General features: G+C 35.9%; 2 protein-coding genes across 2 annotated transcripts in view; one reads left to right on the top strand and one right to left on the bottom strand.

Moving 5' to 3' along the window:
- Positions 1-21,905, bottom strand: part of cnih4 (cornichon family member 4) — a 185,448-nt gene that overhangs the window by 114,068 nt on the left and 49,475 nt on the right. The window lies entirely within an intron of this gene.
- LOC141367183 (E3 SUMO-protein ligase ZBED1-like) lies at positions 1,672-9,239 on the top strand. Its single transcript, XM_073871797.1, has 8 exons — positions 1,672-2,069; positions 2,259-2,352; positions 3,013-3,224; positions 3,663-3,790; positions 5,082-5,559; positions 5,688-5,893; positions 6,006-6,204; positions 7,229-9,239. The coding sequence occupies exons 1-8, from the start codon at positions 1,899-1,901 to the stop codon at positions 7,511-7,513; spliced, it is 1,773 nt and encodes a 590-aa protein (XP_073727898.1). The 5' UTR covers positions 1,672-1,898; the 3' UTR covers positions 7,514-9,239.

The following is a 21,905-nucleotide window of genomic DNA, read 5'->3' as shown; positions in this document are numbered from 1 at the left end:
TTTAATACAAATCGCGGCCATGGTTCCGTTCTTCGTACGTGGATTACTCCGTTAGCTGGATTTTAATGGTGATTTGGCTTGATCTTGGATTATTTGGTTCTTCGAAGCTCATCCTCAAGTTGCTGTCATAGCAACCGGTCCGTAAGATGCTCGGGAGCAGGTTTACTTCATGTAAACAAGATTAGATCGCACCTTTTTAATCAGAGGTGATACGTAAAGTCTGACGCATTCATGTATTCTCCATTATACGAGCGCAATCTGCGTAAGATGCACGATTAATATGAAGAGCTTTTCAAATTCAACACGTAATAAAAAAGGTTAGATTGAATATAACGATGTTATTTAAAATATATATAATATAAAAAAGCTGTACTTGTGGAACTTGTTTTTGTAAAGCAGACGTTTTGATTATTATTCTTAAACAAATGACAAGAAAAACGTATGACCATATTATTGAAAATTGATTTAATAAAGTCATTTAATAATTTATTTAGTAATTTGTATGCTATCTATTCTTTAAAATTCTTTTTACAAAGATGTTACCCTGTCCCTTTCATGTGACAAAAAAATGCCAATAAACAATTTTTTTTATTTTACACATTTTTACATGGGTATCTTCTTTACTGCACCTTTCTGTACAGACTTAGCAGTTAATATGGACTCCTGTTAATATTGTTGCAGTCAGAAATCAGTTATATGAGAACATTGCAATTGAAGTAAACTTATTTAGTGCATTGAAGATAAATTGTTATTTAAAGAGTTGCACTTTATAATCTTTTGGTGTAGAATAACATTTACTTTCACTAATTGCACATCATATTTCATTTACCACATTCTTGGAAACTGCTGAAAGTATTGGTGTATTATTTTCAACTGCACAAAAGAGGGGAAAACACCATCTTATAATAAACTACAATTCAAATTTAATTTATCAGCTATTAAAGTGTTGCATTGGCTGTGGGTTTAAGAAAGAGCAACTTCCTCAAGAGATGAGAGAGACATCACATGAAGATGCAGGACCACCACCTGTTATTTATTCTGCTTTTTTTTGGTTGCTGTTATAAACAGGCATTTAACTGTTTTTAAAAGAGACTTAAAGTAGGCCTACTTTAGGGGCATCAAAGTTTGATTACAAGCATTGATCTTAATCTTGACATGAATATTAAAGATATCAAGATTATATTTTCACAAAATAGTTTACATTATGTTGGGTGATTATATGTACAAAAATACTTTTAGGTAGGTTTACAAATTCAGCATCATTAAATTTTCAAAATAACCTTCTATCCATAGCTCGCGCACTGCAGGGGTTAAAAATGGGCGTGTTCTTGTCCATTGTAACAACCAGCCAATCACAGCGCTGCTGATCAGATATGTGTTGCCTTTTCATGCGGTGCACGAACGCGCAATATTCTCAGATAATTCAATCCTGTCATACTAATCATCAACAGCAGGGGTGTTTAAAGAACCGAATAAGCAAGATCATAATTTGATCATTTGATCTTGGATGTAGTAAGCGACGTACGAAGAACGGACCCCTGCAAAAGAAATAAAGTTCAGTTCAGACTAAATAAATGGATCCAGTGGTGACAGAGTATGGTTCTCTTAGGCTGATTATTATTTCCCCTTAGAGACAGAGCGCAACGCGTCATAATCTGAAAAACACGCCCATTCGCAAAGTAAATGGAGACAGTTGGATTGTTTTCCCCGGTGGGCGTGGTTTTCAGATTATAATAAACACGCTCTGTCTTTCTATTAGGCAATCAGCGCAGTTACTGACCCAATGAAATCTTTAGAATCGGTTACTGGGCGGGGTTTGAGCTTACTACTTGTTAACTTGTAATCAAATCAGTTAATCACATACTCGAGTCGAGTTGAGTCGACTCTCATGCGAAGAAATGGCTCCAAGGTCAGCATCAGTAGTCTGGCGCTACTTTACTTTAGAATCTGCAAAAAATGAAGTGAAATGCCAAATTTGCGATAAAAAGTTGGCATATAATAAAACAACATCCCCAATGATTAAACATCTTAGGGCCGTTCACAAAAAGGAGGTGACAGAGGAGGATCAGGTAACAATTACTAATTAATCTTAATTTTACCTCAGACACTTAAGCATCTTAATTTGAAGGTTTAAAAGACGGGAATGTAAATCAAACTGCTTAATAAATTACTAACGATTGTGGTTAACTTAGTCAGATTTAGGTAGCATAGCATTAACTCAGGAAGGGTTTTTATTTTTCTAATCGCAATTCCAAAAGGAGGATGCGGAGGGAGAAACTCCGCCTGCCACGAAAAAGCGTTTGATCCAGCCATCAATTGAACAACAGTTTGGAGCCAAGATGCCATACCCTGGTAGGTGTTTACTCTAATTATTAAGATTATTTGGTATAGGGGAAATAAGCAAATAATACAGTATAATTACCCCATAAAAATACAAAAAGATGTCAATAATAGTGCTTAACTCATTCACCGCCAGCCTTTTTTAAAAAGTTGCCCAAAAAAAGTTGAAAATTTGTTTCACCAAAATGCCTTCCAGAAAAAAATTCTTCTAAAAATATATAAACATACAAATATATCAAATGAAAGAACAGACCCTCTGATTTCAAACAAACAAACACTATCCTATCTATATTTTTTCTCTGCTTATAAACTTTTAAATATGGGTATTTTTCTTTAAAAAAATTAGCAAGAAGCTGAAATAATTGCATTTTTGTGAAGGAATTTTGTTAGAGATCAGAAAATTAGTAAAAAAAAGAGCTTCAGTTTTTTTTATAAATGGGGCAAGTCTGCCATCTAGTGGGTAATTGCGGTATTACATATTAACGTAAAGCGTCATCAGGAACACTGTTTTTATGCAAATATCTTCTCTTAATTGACGAGATAACTCATCAGTGGCGGGGAAAGAGTTAAGTAATTTGATTCTTAGTGGGTTAGTTTAGGTTATTTTTAGCACAAGATTTAAAATGTCTTTTCTCTGGCTCACTGTTTTCTTTATATGATCTTTCATTGTAGCTCAAAGTCTTCCAAAAAAAAACCTGGATCAAAAGTTAATTGAGTTCATAATTAAGGACATGCAGCCACTATCTGTTGTGGAAGATAAAGGTTTTCGAGCATTCGTGAATACACTTGATCCAAAGTACAGGATTCCATGCAGACAAACAACAAAACAACTAATTTTGGAAAGATATTCGAAAGAAAAACAAGCTCTGAAGGACCAGCTCACTGTACGTCTGAGTAACTTTTCCTGTTTGTCATTTTTTCCCATTTCAATATTCTGTTTTGTTTTATGCTTTCCTAAATGAAAAATGTTAGATGGCTATATTCATAATTTGATTAATCATTTAGTAATCACCATATACTGATGAATGCAAATGACAGAATTCTTATTTATTGAAATAACAGTGACAGTCAGTTTTGACTACATGTGGCCTGCTCTATAATTTTGAGTGGTTTTGGCCCAGAAACATTTTTATTTTCATTTAAATAAAATTAATGTCTTCTAATCATTCTAGTGACTATTATGATTGATTGTAAAAAACAATCATTTAAACATTTATTTTTAAATTAATTTCTTAAAAACCTAAATGTGTTCCTGTGTCAAAGTGGCTCAAAATGATTGAGCAGGTTAAAAATAATTTTTGCATTTTACAATTTCTTTTCAGGCTGTACAAAGTGTCTGTCTCACAACTGACCTGTGGACATCTGTTGCAATGGAATCATATATTTCTGTGACAGCACATTACATTTCTGATGATTTCTCTCTGCAGTCCAAATTACTGGAGGTTGAAGGGTAAAATATATTTTTTCAACTGCTAAGAAATGTATTTCTGCAATCCCGGAGTAATAATGCAGAGTAAAGTACTGTGTATCCTAATCAGTTAAAGTCATTTTGGAAACTTAATATTTTTTAATTCCATTTAGACCATCTACAGAACATCACACAAAGATATAACAAAAACATTTTGATAACAAAACCTAATAAATAACAAATGTGATCCTGCCTTGGAAACCCCGGCTACAATTCAACCATTTTATTTAATTTTACGATTTGGCGCGTCAAAGCAGTCTTGACCAAAAAATGACAAATGAAATATAATTTGTGATTGTTACTGTGAATGATAAAAACTAACTTCATATACAATTAATTAAACGTTAGATAATGCTTTATTATTTTGCACAGAAATACCTGCTTGCTGACTTTGAGAATCTCTGTATTCACTTTATGTACAGAAACACCTGATGATTCTTATATTATTTATTTCAGGAATTCTTTTCAATCATTTGAAAGTGAACAACGACCATAATAGGCTATTAATCACAAGAGAGACAGTCGTGTCAGGCATAGCCTAAATAGTTTCGGTGCAGATATGTTTCATGTCATCACTGAAATTTAAATAAAAAGCTTAACTGTTTTGTAGTTTAACTTTTAACAAGACATCCACCATGTTTTAAATACATTTTTAAAACTTACACCTCTCGAAAGAAAAAAAAATAAGTTTAGTTTGATGAACTCCTAAATATGACACGCAGAGCGCACCTAGCGTTCCGTTAAATTGCATGTGCCAGCACGCAACAGCACAACATTGATACAAGAAAAGCAATCCTAAATTTACAGACTTAAAATTGATCTGAATTTACGTTTATAATATATACAAAAATTTAAATAAAATAAGGCCTGAAGTAACAAGGAGCAGAACAAATATGTGTAAAGTGCACGGAAACAAAACACAAGCAAAAAAGGTAAATCAGATAACCCCAAGTGATCTACAAATAAAATAAAGAAATTATTAAAATAACGAAAGTATAGCCAGAATTGCCAGCTTTGTCTTTTAGGCAATGGTTTATTAACCTGGAAACCTCCATACGGACATGTAGCCCTGTCATTTGGGTTTTGGATTTATTAACGCATTTTAAAAACATTTATTGAACGCTACTTCTTCACATATTATTTGCATATCATTATCATTATAAGCTGCATATTAATATATTGGGAGAAAGCTTTTATGTGAAATCAGGTACACTGTCAGAAAAAAAAGGTACAATAAATAATCTGAGCTGAGTATATCTTATTTCTTTGTTAGATTTGAAGGAAGACACACAGCTGATGCCATAGCTACACACCTCCGCAGTATCATTCTGGAGTGGGGTCTTCAGGACAAAGTTTTTTGTGTAACTACAGACAACGGAGCAAATGTGGTTGCAGCAGTAAAAAAATTGAACATGAGACATCTGCCATGCTTTGCGCACACTCTCAATCTTATTGTAAAAGACAGTCTTGCTGCAGTCACTGAACTTGATGACTTGAGATCCAAAGTGAGGAGAGTGGTAGGATTTTTTAGATCCAGTTGCACAGCAAAAGAGAAGTTAGACAACTTGCAGAAAGACTTGAAAATGCCCCAACTGCGCCTTCTCCAGGAAGTTGAAACTAGGTGGAATTCCACCTATTTAATGCTAGAGAGGTTTTTTAACCTCCGGGAACCCCTCTCTGCAGCAATGAGCAACATGGACCTACCCATGTTTTTCCCCCAGGACTGGGCTGCAATGGCTGATGCAATTGAGGTGACCATACTTTGTATCATATTTTATATATAGACTTTGTTTGTGGGGCTTGTTTGCAGTAAAACCATTGTTTAACCTTAATTTTAAACAAAGTTTGTTTTATATTTATCTTAACTGTTTTTGTATAGGTCCTGAGACCATTCCTGGAGGTGACAGAGGAAATGTCTGCAGAAAGCAATGTCACATCCTCGAAGTTGATTGTGTTGGTGCGAAACCTGCAAAAACTGACAAGAAATATGGCAAACTCGTATGCTCCGGAGTCTGTTGGTCATAGGCTTGCAGGCTCTTTAAACAAGCACCTGACCAAAAGGTGTGGTGACTATGAATCAACTAGGTTTGTATAGATTAGTTTGTATACACACACACACACACACACACACACACACACACAGAAATGTATCAATTTATAACTGAAGTTGTTTAATTTGCCAAATGTACAACTTTAGATTTCTTGCAGTGTCAATGCTGCTAGATCCTAGGTTTAAGAAAGTAGCATTCGGCATTGATGCAAATGCAGAAAATGCTATACGAGCATTGACATCAGAGGCCAGCCAGCATAATGCGGAATCCCAACCAGAGGCAACAACTTCACAGCACATACAACAAACTGGGGCTAGTTGTGTGTGGTCTGATTTTGACTCGAAGGTTAGATTTTGTCATCACATTCTTGGAAAAACTGTTTATTAGGGATGTGTATTGATATCTTTCAAGTAGTGAATTTTTGGAGGTCAAACTTTTGAAGCGTCATTTTGAAGTTCTGTATGCTCAGATTTCATGTTGAGTACTTTGTGAAGCGACTCGTGTGAAATCAAACAGGAGAGAAGCCATCCAGCAAAACCTTTTACAGTGCTTGTATATTGTCTTTTAATGCATTTGATAATTAATACTCAAAGTAGAACTGAAATGAAATTTATTACAAGATGATTAGTTATAACATTTCAATCTATACCAGCCGAATATTTTTCAAATCATTATTTTTATTATTGAGGATTTCTTTAAAATACAGCAAAAAGCTTCTCTTGTTCTTGTGAACCCAATCTCTGGTCTCGTGAGCTAAGTGTCTCGTCACACACCCCTAATGTTAATAAATGAGAAAATTAGAATGTCTTTTTCTACTGAATTCAGGGATTAATAGGCTAAATTTTTCTTACACTGCTTTTTAAAAAACAACCACGTTTACATGGGCACATTGGGCAGCAGTAATCAATTTTTTTATAGAATATTTTAGAAGTATTGTGATAAATGATGAAAAAGATATTTTGATAGTTGATGATAAGCACACAGGTGTTATTGAATTCCATCTTTTTTTTATTCCTACTATGAAAGTCAATGGTTGCAATCAGCTGTGTGCTTGCCATCATTTATCAAAATATTTTCTTTTCATCAGAATAAAGAAACTTGTACAGGTTTAGAGCAACAGTGTGATGAAATGATGAAGAATATTCATTTTTGGGTGAACAATTCCCTTTAATTATATTAGCGTTTACTTCGATTATGATTTAGCCGGATTAAGGTAATTTGTAATCGCTGTTTACATTTTAGTTTCTTAATCAGAGTATTGTTTTAGGCCAATCAGGTTAATATCGATGTATTGTTGTCCGTGTTTTTTAATTATGTTCCATAGAGAAAAGGCACCACTATATTCTCTTTCTCTCTCTATCTCTTTCAGGTAAAACAGCAAATAAACACTAATGTGGATACCATCACTGAAGTGAAATTGTACCTCTCGCAGCCAAATATTAGCAGAATGTCTTCGGCATTGGACTTTTGGAAAGAACAGGGACAAAAGTTCCCAAACTTACAGACACTTACAAAGAAATACTTGGCCATAATGGCAACATCTGTGCCAAGTGAGCGTGTATTTTCGAAATCTGGCGAGCTTATTTCAAAACGCCGCTCTTGCCTAAAGAGCTCTCAGGTGAAAAGGATGATGTTTTTGCATTACAATATGTAATTGGTCTAGGTTATGAGTGTGTTGAGGCCTAAAAAGGTTCTGTGTGTAAAGGCCTAAGAAAAGATTTTATGTGTGAAGGCCTAAAAGGTTCCGTGTGTAAAGGCTTAAAAAAAGATTTTATGTGTTAAGGCCTAAAAGGTTCCGTGTGTAACGGCCTAAAAAAAGATTTTATGTGTGAAGGCCTAAAAGGTTCCGTGTGTAAAGGCTTAAAAAAAGATTTTATGTGTGAAGGCCTAAAAGGTTCCGTGTGTAAAGGCTTAAAAAAAGATTTTATGTGTTAAGGCCTAAAAGGTTCCGTGTGTGAAGGCCTAAAAGGTTCCGTGTGTAAAGGCCTAAAAAAAGATTTTATGTGTGAAGGCCTAAAAGGTTCCGTGTGTAAAGGCTTAAAAAAAGATTTTATGTGTTAAATCCTAAAAGGTTCCGTGTGTGAAGGCCTAAAAGGTTCCATGTGTAAAGGCCTAAAAAGATTTTGTGTATGGCCTAAAAGGTTCCATGTGTAAAGGCCTAAAAAAAGGTTCCATGTGTAAAGGCCTAAAAGGTTCCATGTGTAAAGGCCTAAAAAGATTTTGTGTATGGCCTAAAAGGTTCCATGTGTAAAGGCCTAAAAGGTTCGATGTGTAAAGGCGTAAAAAGAGTTTGTGTATGGCCTAAAAGGTTCCATGTGTAAAGGCCTAAAAAAAGGTTCCATGTGTAAAGGCCTAAAAGGTTCCATGTGTAAAGGCCTAAAAAGATTTTGTGTATGGCCTAAAAGGTTCCATGTGTAAAGGCCTAAAAAAGATTTTATGTGTTAAGGCCTAAAAGGTTCGGTGTGTAAAGGCCTAAAAGGTTCCATGTGTAAAGGCCTAAAAAGATTTTGTGTATGGCCTAAAAGGTTCCATGTGTAAAGGCCTAAAAAAAGTTTTATTTATTAAAAGGACACGCTACTTTTTTGAAAATATGCTCATTTTACAGCTCCCATGGTGTTAAACATTTCATTTTTACTGTTTTGGAATGCATTCAGTTGATCTTCGGGTCTGGCGGTACCACTTTTATCATAGCTTAGCATAATCCATTGAATCAGATTAGACCATTAGCATCATGCTCAAAAATGACGAAAGTTGCTCAATATTTTTCCTATTTAACACTTGACTGTTTTAGAAGAGTCAAGTTTTAAATAGGAAAAATATCAAAACTCTTTGGTTATTTTTTAGCACGATTCTAATGGTCTAATCAGATTAGATGGGTTATGCTAAGCTGTGATAAAAGTGGTACTGCCAAAACCGTAAAAATCAAATGTTTGACTCTATGGGAGCTGGGAAATGAGCATATTTTCAAAAAGTGAAGTGTTCTGTGTGTAAGGGCATAAAAGTTTGTATGTGTAATGAGTCTGTTCCTGTACTGTTTTTAGGTTTAAATGCGTTTAGGAATTTTTGCTATTTTATGATATAGGATGAAATATATGTAGGCTGCCACAAATAAATTAAAAATCTATACACAAACATTGTGTGTGTGTGTAGGAATGCATGTAAATAAAATCTACCGCATATATGTATATGGTGAACATAGTCTTTACACTGTCTAACTGACGCAGGAAGCACGACGTGACAACTCCCCTAAGCAAATGTCTCGTTCTATTTATGACTCGCAATTAATACATCTAATAGGAAGGACAAATGGATTTGCAACAGTCGCTTTGACACGCCCGGTATAGAGTGTTTCTCGTTGTGTGGCACGGTAAGACGGGCCAATGTTAGACACTGTTCGTATCGAAAGAGAATCGAAAATAGCAGTGAGGAATCGAGGCTTGGGATCGATTCTTTCGATTCCAGAAACAGGAATCGGAATCGGAATCGATTCCAAAAAATCCGGAATCGAACAGCCCTAAGTTAAAGAAGTATCTACGTCACATCCACAGCTTAACCACAAGCACCACTCTTCTGCACGATGGTAACCAAACAATTTGTAAAAATATAACCCAAACTCTTCTAAATCAATAAGATAAACCAACATTAAACACTATAAAGTCTTTCTCTTTACCAAAAAATGCATAAAATAACACTTAATAAAAAAAATTACTCTCCAAAGGCAGTTGCATGCAAAGCATGCTGGGAAATACAGCAGATTGTCCTACTAGTATAGATTTAAACTGTAGGATGACCCACGCAAAAAAAAATGGTTTGTTCCTTCAACATAATTGAATTAAGAAAAACTTTTCCACGAAATAAGTAGGATGGTAGGATGACCCGAAGGTGCAAAATGCTTTCAGGTTGTCCTACTAGTTTAAATTAAACAGGTAGGATGATCCAAAAGTGCAAAATGCTTTCAGATTGTCCTACTAGTATAGGTTTAAAATGTAGGATGACATGAAGGTGCAAAAAGCTTTCAGATTGTCCTACTAGTTTAAATTAAACAGGTAGGATGACCTGAAAGTGCAAAATGCTTTCAAGTTGTCCTACTAGTTTAAATTGAACAGGTAGGGTGACCTGAAAGGGCAAAATGCTTTCAGATTGCTCTACTAGTATAAATTAAACAGGTAGGATGACCTGAAGGTGCAAAATGCTTTCAGGTTGTCCTACTAGTTTAAATTAAACAGGTAGGGTGACCTGAAAGTGCAAAATGCTTTCAGATTGCCATACTAGTATAAATTAAACAGGTAGGATGACCTGAAGGTGCAAAAGGCTTTCAGATTGTCCTACTAGTTTAAATTAAACAGGTAGGATGACCTGAAGGTGCAAAATGCTTTCAGGTTGTCCTACTAGTTTAAATTAAACAGGTAGGGTGACCTGAAAGTGCAAAATGCTTTCAGATTGCCCTACTAGTATAAATTAAACGTGTAGGATGACCTGACTGTACAAAATGCTGTCAGGTTATCCTAGTAGTATAAATTAAACGGGTAGGATGACCTGACTGTACAAAATGCTGTCAGGTTGTCCTACTAGTATAAATTAAACGGGTAGGATGACCTGACTGTACAAAATGCTGTCAGATTGTCCTACTAGTATAAATTAAACGGGTAGGATGACCTGACTGTACAAAATGCTGTCAGATTGTCCTACTAGTATGAATTAAACGGGTAGGATGACCTGACGGTACAAAATGCTGTCAGGTTATCCTACTAGTATAAATTAAACGAGTTAGGATGACCTGACTGTACAAAATGTTGTCAGATTGTCCTACTAGTATAAATTAAACGTGTAGGATGACCTGACTGTACAAAATGCTGTCAGGTTATCCTACTAGTATAAATTAAACGGGTAGGATGACCTGACTGTACAAAATGCTGTCAGATTGTCCTACTAGTATAAATTAAACAGGTAGGATGACCTGACTGTACAAAATGCTGTCAGGTTATCCTACTAGTATAAATTAAAGAGGTAGGATGACCTGACTGTACAAAATGCTGTCAGGTTATCCTACTAGTATAAATTAAACGGGTAGGATGACCCGACTGTACAAAATGCTGTCAAGTTATCCTACTAGTATAAATTAAACGGGTAGGATGACCCGACTGTACAAAATGCTGTCAGGTTATCCTACTAGTATAAATTAAACGGGTAGGATGACCCGACTGTACAAAATGCTGTCAGGTTGTCCTACTAGTATAAATTAAACAGGTAGGATGACCTGACTGTACAAAATGCTGTCAGGTTATCCTACTAGTATAAATTAAAGAGGTAGGATGACCTGACTGTACAAAATGCTGTCAGGTTATCCTACCAGTATAAATTAAACGGGTAGGATGACCTGACTGTACAAAATGCTGTCAGGTTATCCTACTAGTATAAATTAAACGGGTAGGATGACCTGACTGTACAAAATTCTGTCAGATTGTCCTACTAGTATAAATTAAACAGGTAGGATGACCTGACTGTACAAAATGCTGTCAGGTTATCCTACTAGTATAAATTAAACGGGTAGGATGACCCGACTGTACAAAATGCTGTCAGGTTATCCTACTAATATAAATTAAACGGGTAGGATGACCTGACTGTACAAAATGCTGTCAGATTGTCCTACTAGTATACGGGTCTCCGTACCGGATTTTCTATTTGGGTTTACCTTCAACCTGCAAAGCAGCAGGAAACTCGTGGAAGGCGGGGTCGTTCATTTCCCGTGCAGATGCGAGGCATCTGCCCACTGCCCATGATTGTCCTGTTAGTATAAATTAAACAGGAAGGATGACCTGAAGGTGTAAAATGCTTTCAGATTGTCCTACTAGTTTAAATTAAACAGGTAGGATGACCTGAAGTTGCAAAATGCTTTCATATTGTCCTACTAGTATAAATTAAATGGGTAGGATGACCTGACTGTACAAAATGCTGTCAGATTGTCCTACTAGTATAAATTAAACGTGTAGGATGACCTGACTGTACAAAATGCTGTCAGGTTATCCTACTAGTATAAATTAAACGGGTAGGATGACCCGACTGTACAAAATGCTGTCAGGTTATCCTACTAGTATAAATTAAACGGGTAGGATGACCCGACTGTACAAAATGCTGTCAGGTTATCCTACTAGTATAAATTAAACGGGTAGGATGACCCGACTGTACAAAATGCTGTTAGGTTATCCTACTAGTATAAATTAAACGGGTAGGATGACCTGACTGTACAAAATGCTGTCAGATTGTCCTACTAGTATAAATTAAAGGGATAGGATGACCTGACTGTACAAAATGCTGTCAGGTTATCCTACTAGTATAAATTAAACGGGTAGGATGACCCGACTGTACAAAATGCTGTCAGGTTATCCTATTAGTATAAATTAAACGTGTAGGATGACCTGACTGTACAAAATGCTGTCAGGTTATCCTACTAGTATAAATTAAACGGGTAGGATGACCTGACTGTACAAAATGCTGTCAGATTGTCCTACTAGTATAAATTAAACGGGTAGGATGACCTGATTGTACAAAATGCTGTCAGGTTATCCTACTATTATAAATTAAAGAGTTAGGATGACTTGAAAGTGCAAAATGCTTTCAGGTTGTCCTACTAGTTTAAATTAAACAGGTAGGATGATCTGAAAGTGCAAAATGCTTTCAGATTGTCCTACTGGTTTAAATTAAACAGGTAGGATGATCTGAAAGTGCAAAATGCTTTCAGATTGTCCTACTAGTATAGGTTCAAAATGTAGGATGACCTGAAGGTGCAAAAGGCTTTCAGGTTGTCCTACTAGTTTAAATTAAACAGGTAGGGTGACCTGAAAGTGCAAAATGCTTTCAGATTGCCCTACTAGTATAAATTAAACAGTTAGGATGACCTGAAGGTGCAAAATGCTTTCAGGTTGTCCTACTAGTTTAAATTAAACAGGTAGGGTGACCTGAAAGTGCAAAATGCTTTCAGATTGCCCTACTAGTATAAATTAAACAGGAATGATGACCTGAAAGTGGAAAATCCTTTCAGATTGTCCTACTAGTATAGATTTAAAATGTAGGATGACCCACTCAAAAAAATGGTTTGTTCCTTCAACATAATTGAATTAAGGAAAACTTTTCCCTGAAATTAGTTTTGGCTTATACATCAACAATACAATAAGTTAATTTAAACAAATAATCCTTTGTTGCACCAACTTAATAAATATATTTTCATTGGTCATAAAAATATCTTGTTCAATAAGCTTAATTCAGTTAAGGAAAACTTTTCCACGCAATTAATTCTGGTCAAAGACAAAACAAGTTCATTCAAGCAAAAAAGTCTAGTTAAACCAATTGTCAGTTTCTATATAATACTAATTAGCATAAGCACACGTTAGTGTGCTAACGACACATTGGATGAACATGTCAGAAGAGATTGATCTTCAAACAGGCATTAACACAGTTAAAGAAGTATCTACGTCACATCCACAGCTTAACCACAAGCACGACTCTTCTGCACGATGGTAACCAAACAATTTGTAAAAATATAACCCAAACTCTTCTAAATCAATAAGATAAACCAACATTAAACACTATAAAGTCTTTCTCTTTACCAAAAAATGCATAAAATAACACTTAATTAAAAAAATTACTCTCCAAAGGCAGTTGCATGCAAAGCATGCTGGGAAATACAGCAGATTGTCCTACTAGTATAGATTTAAACTGTAGGATGACCCACTCAAAAAAATGGTTTGTTCCTTCAACATAATTGAATTAAGAAAAACTTTTCCACGAAATAAGTAGGATGGTAGGATGACCCGAAGGTGCAAAATGCTTTCAGGTTGTCCTACTAGTTTAAATTAAACAGGTAGGTTGACGTGAAAGTGCAAAATGCTTTCGGGTTGTCCTAGTAGTTTAAATTAAACAGGTAGGATGATCCAAAAGTGCAAAATGCTTTCAGATTGTCCTACTAGTATAGGTTTAAAATGTAGGATGACCTGAAGGTGCAAAAAGCTTTCAGATTGTCCTACTAGTTTAAATTAAACAGGTAGGATGACCTGAAGGTGCAAAAGGCTTTCAGATTGTCCTACTAGTTTAAATAAAACAGGATAGGATGACCTGAAGGTGCAAAATGCTTTCAGGTTGTCCTACTAGTTTAAATTAAACGGGTAGGGTGACGTGAAAGTGCAAAATGCTTTCGGGTTGTCCTAGTAGTTTAAATTAAACAGGTAGGATGATCCAAAAGTGCAAAAAGCTTTCATATTGTCCTACTAGTTTAAATTAAACAGGTAGGATGACCTGAAAGTGCAAAATGCTTTCAGGTTGTCCTACTAGTTTAAATTAAACAGGTAGGGTGACCTGAAAGTGCAAAATGCTTTCAGATTGCCCTACTAGTATAAATTAAACAGGTAGGATGACCTGAAGGTGCAAAATGTTTTCAGGTTGTCCTACTAGTTTAAATTAAACAGGTAGGGTGACCTGAAAGTGCAAAATGCTTTCAGATTGCCCTACTAGTATAAATTAAACAGGTAGGATGACCTGAAAGTGCAAAATGCTTTCAGATTGCCCTACTAGTATAAATTAAACAGGTAGGATGACCTGAAGGTGCAAAAGGCTTTCAGATTGTCCTACTAGTTTAAATAAAACAGGATAGGATGACCTGAAGGTGCAAAATGCTTTCAGGTTGTCCTACTAGTTTAAATTAAACGGGTAGGGTGACCTGAAAGTGCAAAATGCTTTCAGATTGCCCTACTAGTATAAATTAAACAGGTAGGATGACCTGAAGGTGCAAAAGGCTTTCAGATTGTCCTACTAGTTTAAATAAAACAGGATAGGATGACCTGAAGGTACAAAATGCTTTCAGGTTGTCCTACTAGTTTAAAATAAACAGGTAGGGTGACCTGAAGGTACAAAATGCTTTCAGATTGCCCTACTAGTTTAAAATAAACAGGTAGGGTGACCTGAAAGTGCAAAATGCTTTCAGATTGTCCTACTAGTATAAATTAAACGCGTAGGATGACCTGACTGTACAAAATGCTGTCAGGTTATCCTAGTAGTATAAATTAAACGGGTAGGATGACCTGACTGTCAGATTGTCCTACTAGTATAAATTAAACGGGTAGGATGACCTGACGGTACAAAATGCTGTCAGGTTATCCTACTAGTATAAATTAAACGGGTAGGATGACCTGACTGTACAAAATGCTGTCAGATTGTCCTACTAGTATAAATTAAACGTGTAGGATGACCTGACTGTACAAAATGCTGTCAGGTTATCCTATTAGTATAAATTAAACGTGTAGGATGACCTGACTGTACAAAATGCTGTCAGGTTATCCTACTAGTATAAATTAAACGGGTAGGATGACCTGACTGTACAAAATGCTGTCAGATTGTCCTACTAGTATAAATTAAACGGGTAGGATGACCTGATTGTACAAAATGCTGTCAGGTTATCCTACTATTATAAATTAAAGAGTTAGGATGACTTGAAAGTGCAAAATGCTTTCAGGTTGTCCTACTAGTTTAAATTAAACAGGTAGGATGATCTGAAAGTGCAAAATGCTTTCAGATTGTCCTACTGGTTTAAATTAAACAGGTAGGATGATCTGAAAGTGCAAAATGCTTTCAGATTGTCCTACTAGTATAGGTTCAAAATGTAGGATGACCTGAAGGTGCAAAAGGCTTTCAGGTTGTCCTACTAGTTTAAATTAAACAGGTAGGGTGACCTGAAAGTGCAAAATGCTTTCAGATTGCCCTACTAGTATAAATTAAACAGTTAGGATGACCTGAAGGTGCAAAATGCTTTCAGGTTGTCCTACTAGTTTAAATTAAACAGGTAGGGTGACCTGAAAGTGCAAAATGCTTTCAGATTGCCCTACTAGTATAAATTAAACAGGAATGATGACCTGAAAGTGGAAAATCCTTTCAGATTGTCCTACTAGTATAGATTTAAAATGTAGGATGACCCACTCAAAAAAATGGTTTGTTCCTTCAACATAATTGAATTAAGGAAAACTTTTCCCTGAAATTAGTTTTGGCTTATACATCAACAATACAATAAGTTAATTTAAACAAATAATCTTTTGTTGCACCAACTTAATAAATATATTTTCATTGGTCATAAAAATATCTTGTTCAATAAGCTTAATTCAGTTAAGGAAAACTTTTCCACGCAATTAATTCTGGTCAAAGACAAAACAAGTTCATTCAAGCAAAAAAGTCTAGTTAAACCAATTGTCAGTTTCTATATAATACTAATTAGCATAAGCACACGTTAGTGTGCTAACGACACATTGGATGAACATGTCAGAAGAGATTGATCTTCAAACAGGCATTAACACAGTTAAAGAAGTATCTACGTCACATCCACAGCTTAACCACAAGCACGACTCTTCTGCACGATGGTAACCAAACAATTTGTAAAAATATAACCCAAACTCTTCTAAATCAATAAGATAAACCAACATTAAACACTATAAAGTCTTTCTCTTTACCAAAAAAATGCATAAAATAACACTTAATTAAAAAAATTACTCTCCAAAGGCAGTTGCATGCAAAGCATGCTGGGAAATACAGCAGATTGTCCTACTAGTATAGATTTAAACTGTAGGATGACCCACTCAAAAAAATGGTTTGTTCCTTCAACATAATTGAATTAAGAAAAACTTTTCCACGAAATAAGTAGGATGGTAGGATGACCCGAAGGTGCAAAATGCTTTCAGGTTGTCCTACTAGTTTAAATTAAACAGGTAGGTTGACGTGAAAGTGCAAAATGCTTTCGGGTTGTCCTAGTAGTTTAAATTAAACAGGTAGGATGATCCAAAAGTGCAAAATGCTTTCAGATTGTCCTACTAGTATAGGTTTAAAATGTAGGATGACCTGAAGGTGCAAAAAGCTTTCAGATTGTCCTACTAGTTTAAATTAAACAGGTAGGATGACCTGAAGGTGCAAAAGGCTTTCAGATTGTCCTACTAGTTTAAATAAAACAGGATAGGATGACCTGAAGGTGCAAAATGCTTTCAGGTTGTCCTACTAGTTTAAATTAAACGGGTAGGGTGACGTGAAAGTGCAAAATGCTTTCGGGTTGTCCTAGTAGTTTAAATTAAACAGGTAGGATGATCCAAAAGTGCAAAAAGCTTTCATATTGTCCTACTAGTTTAAATTAAACAGGTAGGATGACCTGAAAGTGCAAAATGCTTTCAGGTTGTCCTACTAGTTTAAATTAAACAGGTAGGGTGACCTGAAAGTGCAAAATGCTTTCAGATTGCCCTACTAGTATAAATTAAACAGGTAGGATGACCTGAAGGTGCAAAATGCTTTCAGGTTGTCCTACTAGTTTAAATTAAACAGGTAGGGTGACCTGAAAGTGCAAAATGCTTTCAGATTGCCCTACTAGTATAAATTAAACAGGTAGGATGACCTGAAAGTGCAAAATGCTTTCAGATTGCCCTACTAGTATAAATTAAACAGGTAGGATGACCTGAAGGTGCAAAAGGCTTTCAGATTGTCCTACTAGTTTAAATAAAACAGGATAGGATGACCTGAAGGTGCAAAATGCTTTCAGGTTGTCCTACTAGTTTAAATTAAACGGGTAGGGTGACCTGAAAGTGCAAAATGCTTTCAGATTGCACTACTAGTATAAATTAAACAGGTAGGATGACCTGAAGGTGCAAAAGGCTTTCAGATTGTCCTACTAGTTTAAATAAAACAGGATAGGATGACCTGAAGGTACAAAATGCTTTCAGGTTGTCCTACTAGTTTAAAATAAACAGGTAGGGTGACCTGAAGGTACAAAATGCTTTCAGATTGCCCTACTAGTTTAAAATAAACAGGTAGGGTGACCTGAAAGTGCAAAATGCTTTCAGATTGTCCTACTAGTATAAATTAAACGCGTAGGATGACCTGACTGTACAAAATGCTGTCAGGTTATCCTAGTAGTATAAATTAAACGGGTAGGATGACCTGACTGTCAGATTGTCCTACTAGTATAAATTAAACGGGTAGGATGACCTGACGGTACAAAATGCTGTCAGGTTATCCTACTAGTATAAATTAAACGGGTAGGATGACCTGACTGTACAAAATGCTGTCAGATTGTCCTACTAGTATAAATTAAACGTGTAGGATGACCTGACTGTACAAAATGCTGTCAGGTTATCCTACTAGTATAAATTAAACGGGTAGGATGACCTGACTGTACAAAATGCTGTCAGGTTGTCCTACTATTATAAATTAAACAGGTAGGATGACCTGACTGTACAAAATGCTGTCAGGTTATCCTACTAGTATAAATTAAAGAGGTAGGATGACCTGACTGTACAAAATGCTGTCAGGTTATCCTACTAGTATAAATTAAACGGGTAGGATGACCTGACTGTACAAAATGCTGTCAGGTTATCCTACTAGTATAAATTAAACGGGTAGGATGACCTGACTGTACAAAATGCTGTCAGGTTATCCTACTAGTATAAATTAAACGGGTAGGATGACCTGACTGTACAAAATGCTGTCAGGTTATCCTACTAGTATAAATTAAACGGGTAGGATGACCTGACTGTACAAAATGCTGTCAGGTTATCCTACTAGTATAAATTAAACGGGTAGGATGACCTGACTGTACAAAATGCTGTCAGGTTATCCTACTAGTATAAATTAAACGGGTAGGATGACCTGACTGTACAAAATGCTGTCAGGTTGTCCTACTATTATAAATTAAACAGGTAGGATGACCTGACTGTACAAAATGCTGTCAGGTTATCCTACTAGTATAAATTAAAGAGGTAGGATGACCTGACTGTACAAAATGCTGTCAGGTTATCCTATTAGTATAAATTAAACGGGTAGGATGACCTGACTGTACAAAATGCTGTCAGGTTATCCTACTAGTATAAATTAAACGGGTAGGATGACCTGACTGTACAAAATGCTGTCAGATTGTCCTACTAGTATAAATTAAACGGGTAGGATGACCTGACTGTACAAAATGCTGTCAGATTGTCCTACTAGTATAAATTAAACAGGTAGGATGACCTGACTGTACAAAATGCTGTCAGGTTATCCTACTAGTATAAATTAAAGAGGTAGGATGACCTGACTGTACAAAATGCTGTCAGGTTATCCTACTAGTATAAATTAAACGGGTAGGATGACCTGAAGGTGCAAAATGCTTTCAGGTTGTCCTACTAGTTTAAATTAAACGGGTAGGGTGACCTGAAAGAGCAAAATGCTTTCAGATTGCCCTACTAGTATAAATTAAACAAGTAGGATGACCTGAAGGTGCAAAAGGCTTTCAGATTGTCCTACTAGTTTAAATAAAACAGGATAGGATGACCTGAAGGTACAAAATGCTTTCAGGTTGTCCTACTAGTTTAAAATAAACAGGTAGGGTGACCTGAAGGTACAAAATGCTTTCAGATTGCCCTACTAGTTTAAAATAAACAGGTAGGGTGACCTGAAAGTGCAAAATGCTTTCAGATTGTCCTACTAGTATAAATTAAACGCGTAGGATGACCTGACTGTACAAAATGCTGTCAGGTTATCCTAGTAGTATAAATTAAACGGGTAGGATGACCTGACTGTCAGATTGTCCTACTAGTATAAATTAAACGGGTAGGATGACCTGACGGTACAAAATGCTGTCAGGTTATCCTACTAGTATAAATTAAACGGGTAGGATGACCTGACTGTACAAAATGCTGTCAGATTGTCCTACTAGTATAAATTAAACGTGTAGGATGACCTGACTGTACAAAATGCTGTCAGGTTATCCTACTAGTATAAATTAAACGGGTAGGATGACCTGACTGTACAAAATGCTGTCAGGTTGTCCTACTAGTATAAATTAAACAGGTAGGATGACCTGACTGTACAAAATGCTGTCAGGTTATCCTACTAGTATAAATTAAAGAGGTAGGATGACCTGACTGTACAAAATGCTGTCAGGTTATCCTACCAGTATAAATTAAACGGGTAGGATGACCTGACTGTACAAAATGCTGTCAGGTTATCCTACTAGTATAAATTAAACGGGTAGGATGACCTGACTGTACAAAATGCTGTCAGATTGTTCTACTAGTATAAATTAAACAGGTAGGATGACCTGACTGTACAAAATGCTGTCAGGTTATCCTACTAGTATAAATTAAAGAGGTAGGATGACCTGACTGTACAAAATGCTGTCAGGTTATCCTACTAGTATAAATTAAACGGGTAGGATGACCCGACTGTACAAAATGCTGTCAGGTTATCCTACTAATATAAATTAAACGGGTAGGATGACCTGACTGTACAAAATGCTGTCAGATTGTCCTACTAGTATACGGGTCTCCGTACCGGATTTTCTATTTGGGTTTACCTTCAACCTGCAAAGCAGCAGGAAACTCGTGGAAGGCGGGGTCGTTCATTTCCCGTGCAGATGCGAGGCATCTGCCCACTGCCCACGATTGTCCTGTTAGTATAAATTAAACAGGAAGGATGACCTGAAGGTGTAAAATGCTTTCAGATTGTCCTACTAGTTTAAATTAAACAGGTAGGATGACCTGAAGTTGCAAAATGCTTTCATATTGTCCTACTAGTATAAATTAAACGGGTAGGATGACCTGACTGTACAAAATGCTGTCAGATTGTCCTACTAGTATAAATTAAACGGGTAGGATGACCCGACTGTACAAAATGCTGTCAGGTTATCCTACTAGTATAAATAAACGGGTAGGATGACCCGACTGTACAAAATGCTGTCAGGTTATCCTACTAGTATAAATTAAACGGGTAGGATGACCCGACTGTACAAAATGCTGTCAGGTTATCCTACTAGTATAAATTAAACGGGTAGGATGACCTGACTGTACAAAATGCTGTTAGGTTATCCTACTAGTATAAATTAAACGGGTAGGATGACCTGACTGTACAAAATGCTGTCAGATTGTCCTACTAGTATAAATTAAAGGGATAGGATGACCTGACTGTACAAAATGCTGTCAGGTTATCCTACTAGTATAAATTAAACGGGTAGGATGACCCGACTGTACAAAATGCTGTCAGGTTATCCTATTAGTATAAATTAAACGTGTAGGATGACCTGACTGTACAAAATGCTGTCAGGTTATCCTACTAGTATAAATTAAACGGGTAGGATGACCTGACTGTACAAAATGCTGTCAGATTGTCCTACTAGTATAAATTAAACGGGTAGGATGACCTGATTGTACAAAATGCTGTCAGGTTATCCTACTATTATAAATTAAAGAGTTAGGATGACTTGAAAGTGCAAAATGCTTTCAGGTTGTCCTACTAGTTTAAATTAAACAGGTAGGATGATCTGAAAGTGCAAAATGCTTTCAGATTGTCCTACTGGTTTAAATTAAACAGGTAGGATGATCTGAAAGTGCAAAATGCTTTCAGATTGTCCTACTAGTATAGGTTCAAAATGTAGGATGACCTGAAGGTGCAAAAGGCTTTCAGGTTGTCCTACTAGTTTAAATTAAACAGGTAGGGTGACCTGAAAGTGCAAAATGCTTTCAGATTGCCCTACTAGTATAAATTAAACAGTTAGGATGACCTGAAGGTGCAAAATGCTTTCAGGTTGTCCTACTAGTTTAAATTAAACAGGTAGGGTGACCTGAAAGTGCAAAATGCTTTCAGATTGCCCTACTAGTATAAATTAAACAGGAATGATGACCTGAAAGTGGAAAATCCTTTCAGATTGTCCTACTAGTATAGATTTAAAATGTAGGATGACCCACTCAAAAAAATGGTTTGTTCCTTCAACATAATTGAATTAAGGAAAACTTTTCCCTGAAATTAGTTTTGGCTTATACATCAACAATACAATAAGTTAATTTAAACAAATAATCTTTTGTTGCACCAACTTAATAAATATATTTTCATTGGTCATAAAAATATCTTGTTCAATAAGCTTAATTCAGTTAAGGAAAACTTTTCCACGCAATTAATTCTGGTCAAAGACAAAACAAGTTCATTCAAGCAAAAAAGTCTAGTTAAACCAATTGTCAGTTTCTATATAATACTAATTAGCATAAGCACACGTTAGTGTG

Source organism: Misgurnus anguillicaudatus, chromosome 10, assembly GCF_027580225.2.
Source record: "Misgurnus anguillicaudatus chromosome 10, ASM2758022v2, whole genome shotgun sequence".
Classification (NCBI taxonomy): domain Eukaryota; kingdom Metazoa; phylum Chordata; class Actinopteri; order Cypriniformes; family Cobitidae; genus Misgurnus; species Misgurnus anguillicaudatus.
The sequence above is the reverse complement of the archived record's forward strand: the minus strand, read 5'-3'. Positions and strand labels throughout refer to the sequence as shown.

Excerpts from the sequence above, each read along its gene's own strand:
- LOC141367183 (XM_073871797.1), top strand. The coding sequence starts at position 1,899 with ATGGCTCCAAGGTCAGCATCAGTAGTCTGGCGCTACTTTACTTTAGAA. Across the intron at positions 3,225-3,662 it reads CTCTGAAGGACCAGCTCACT|GCTGTACAAAGTGTCTGTCT; the intron begins GTACGTCTGAGT and ends ATTTCTTTTCAG. Across the intron at positions 6,205-7,228 it reads GGTCTGATTTTGACTCGAAG|GTAAAACAGCAAATAAACAC; the intron begins GTTAGATTTTGT and ends TATCTCTTTCAG.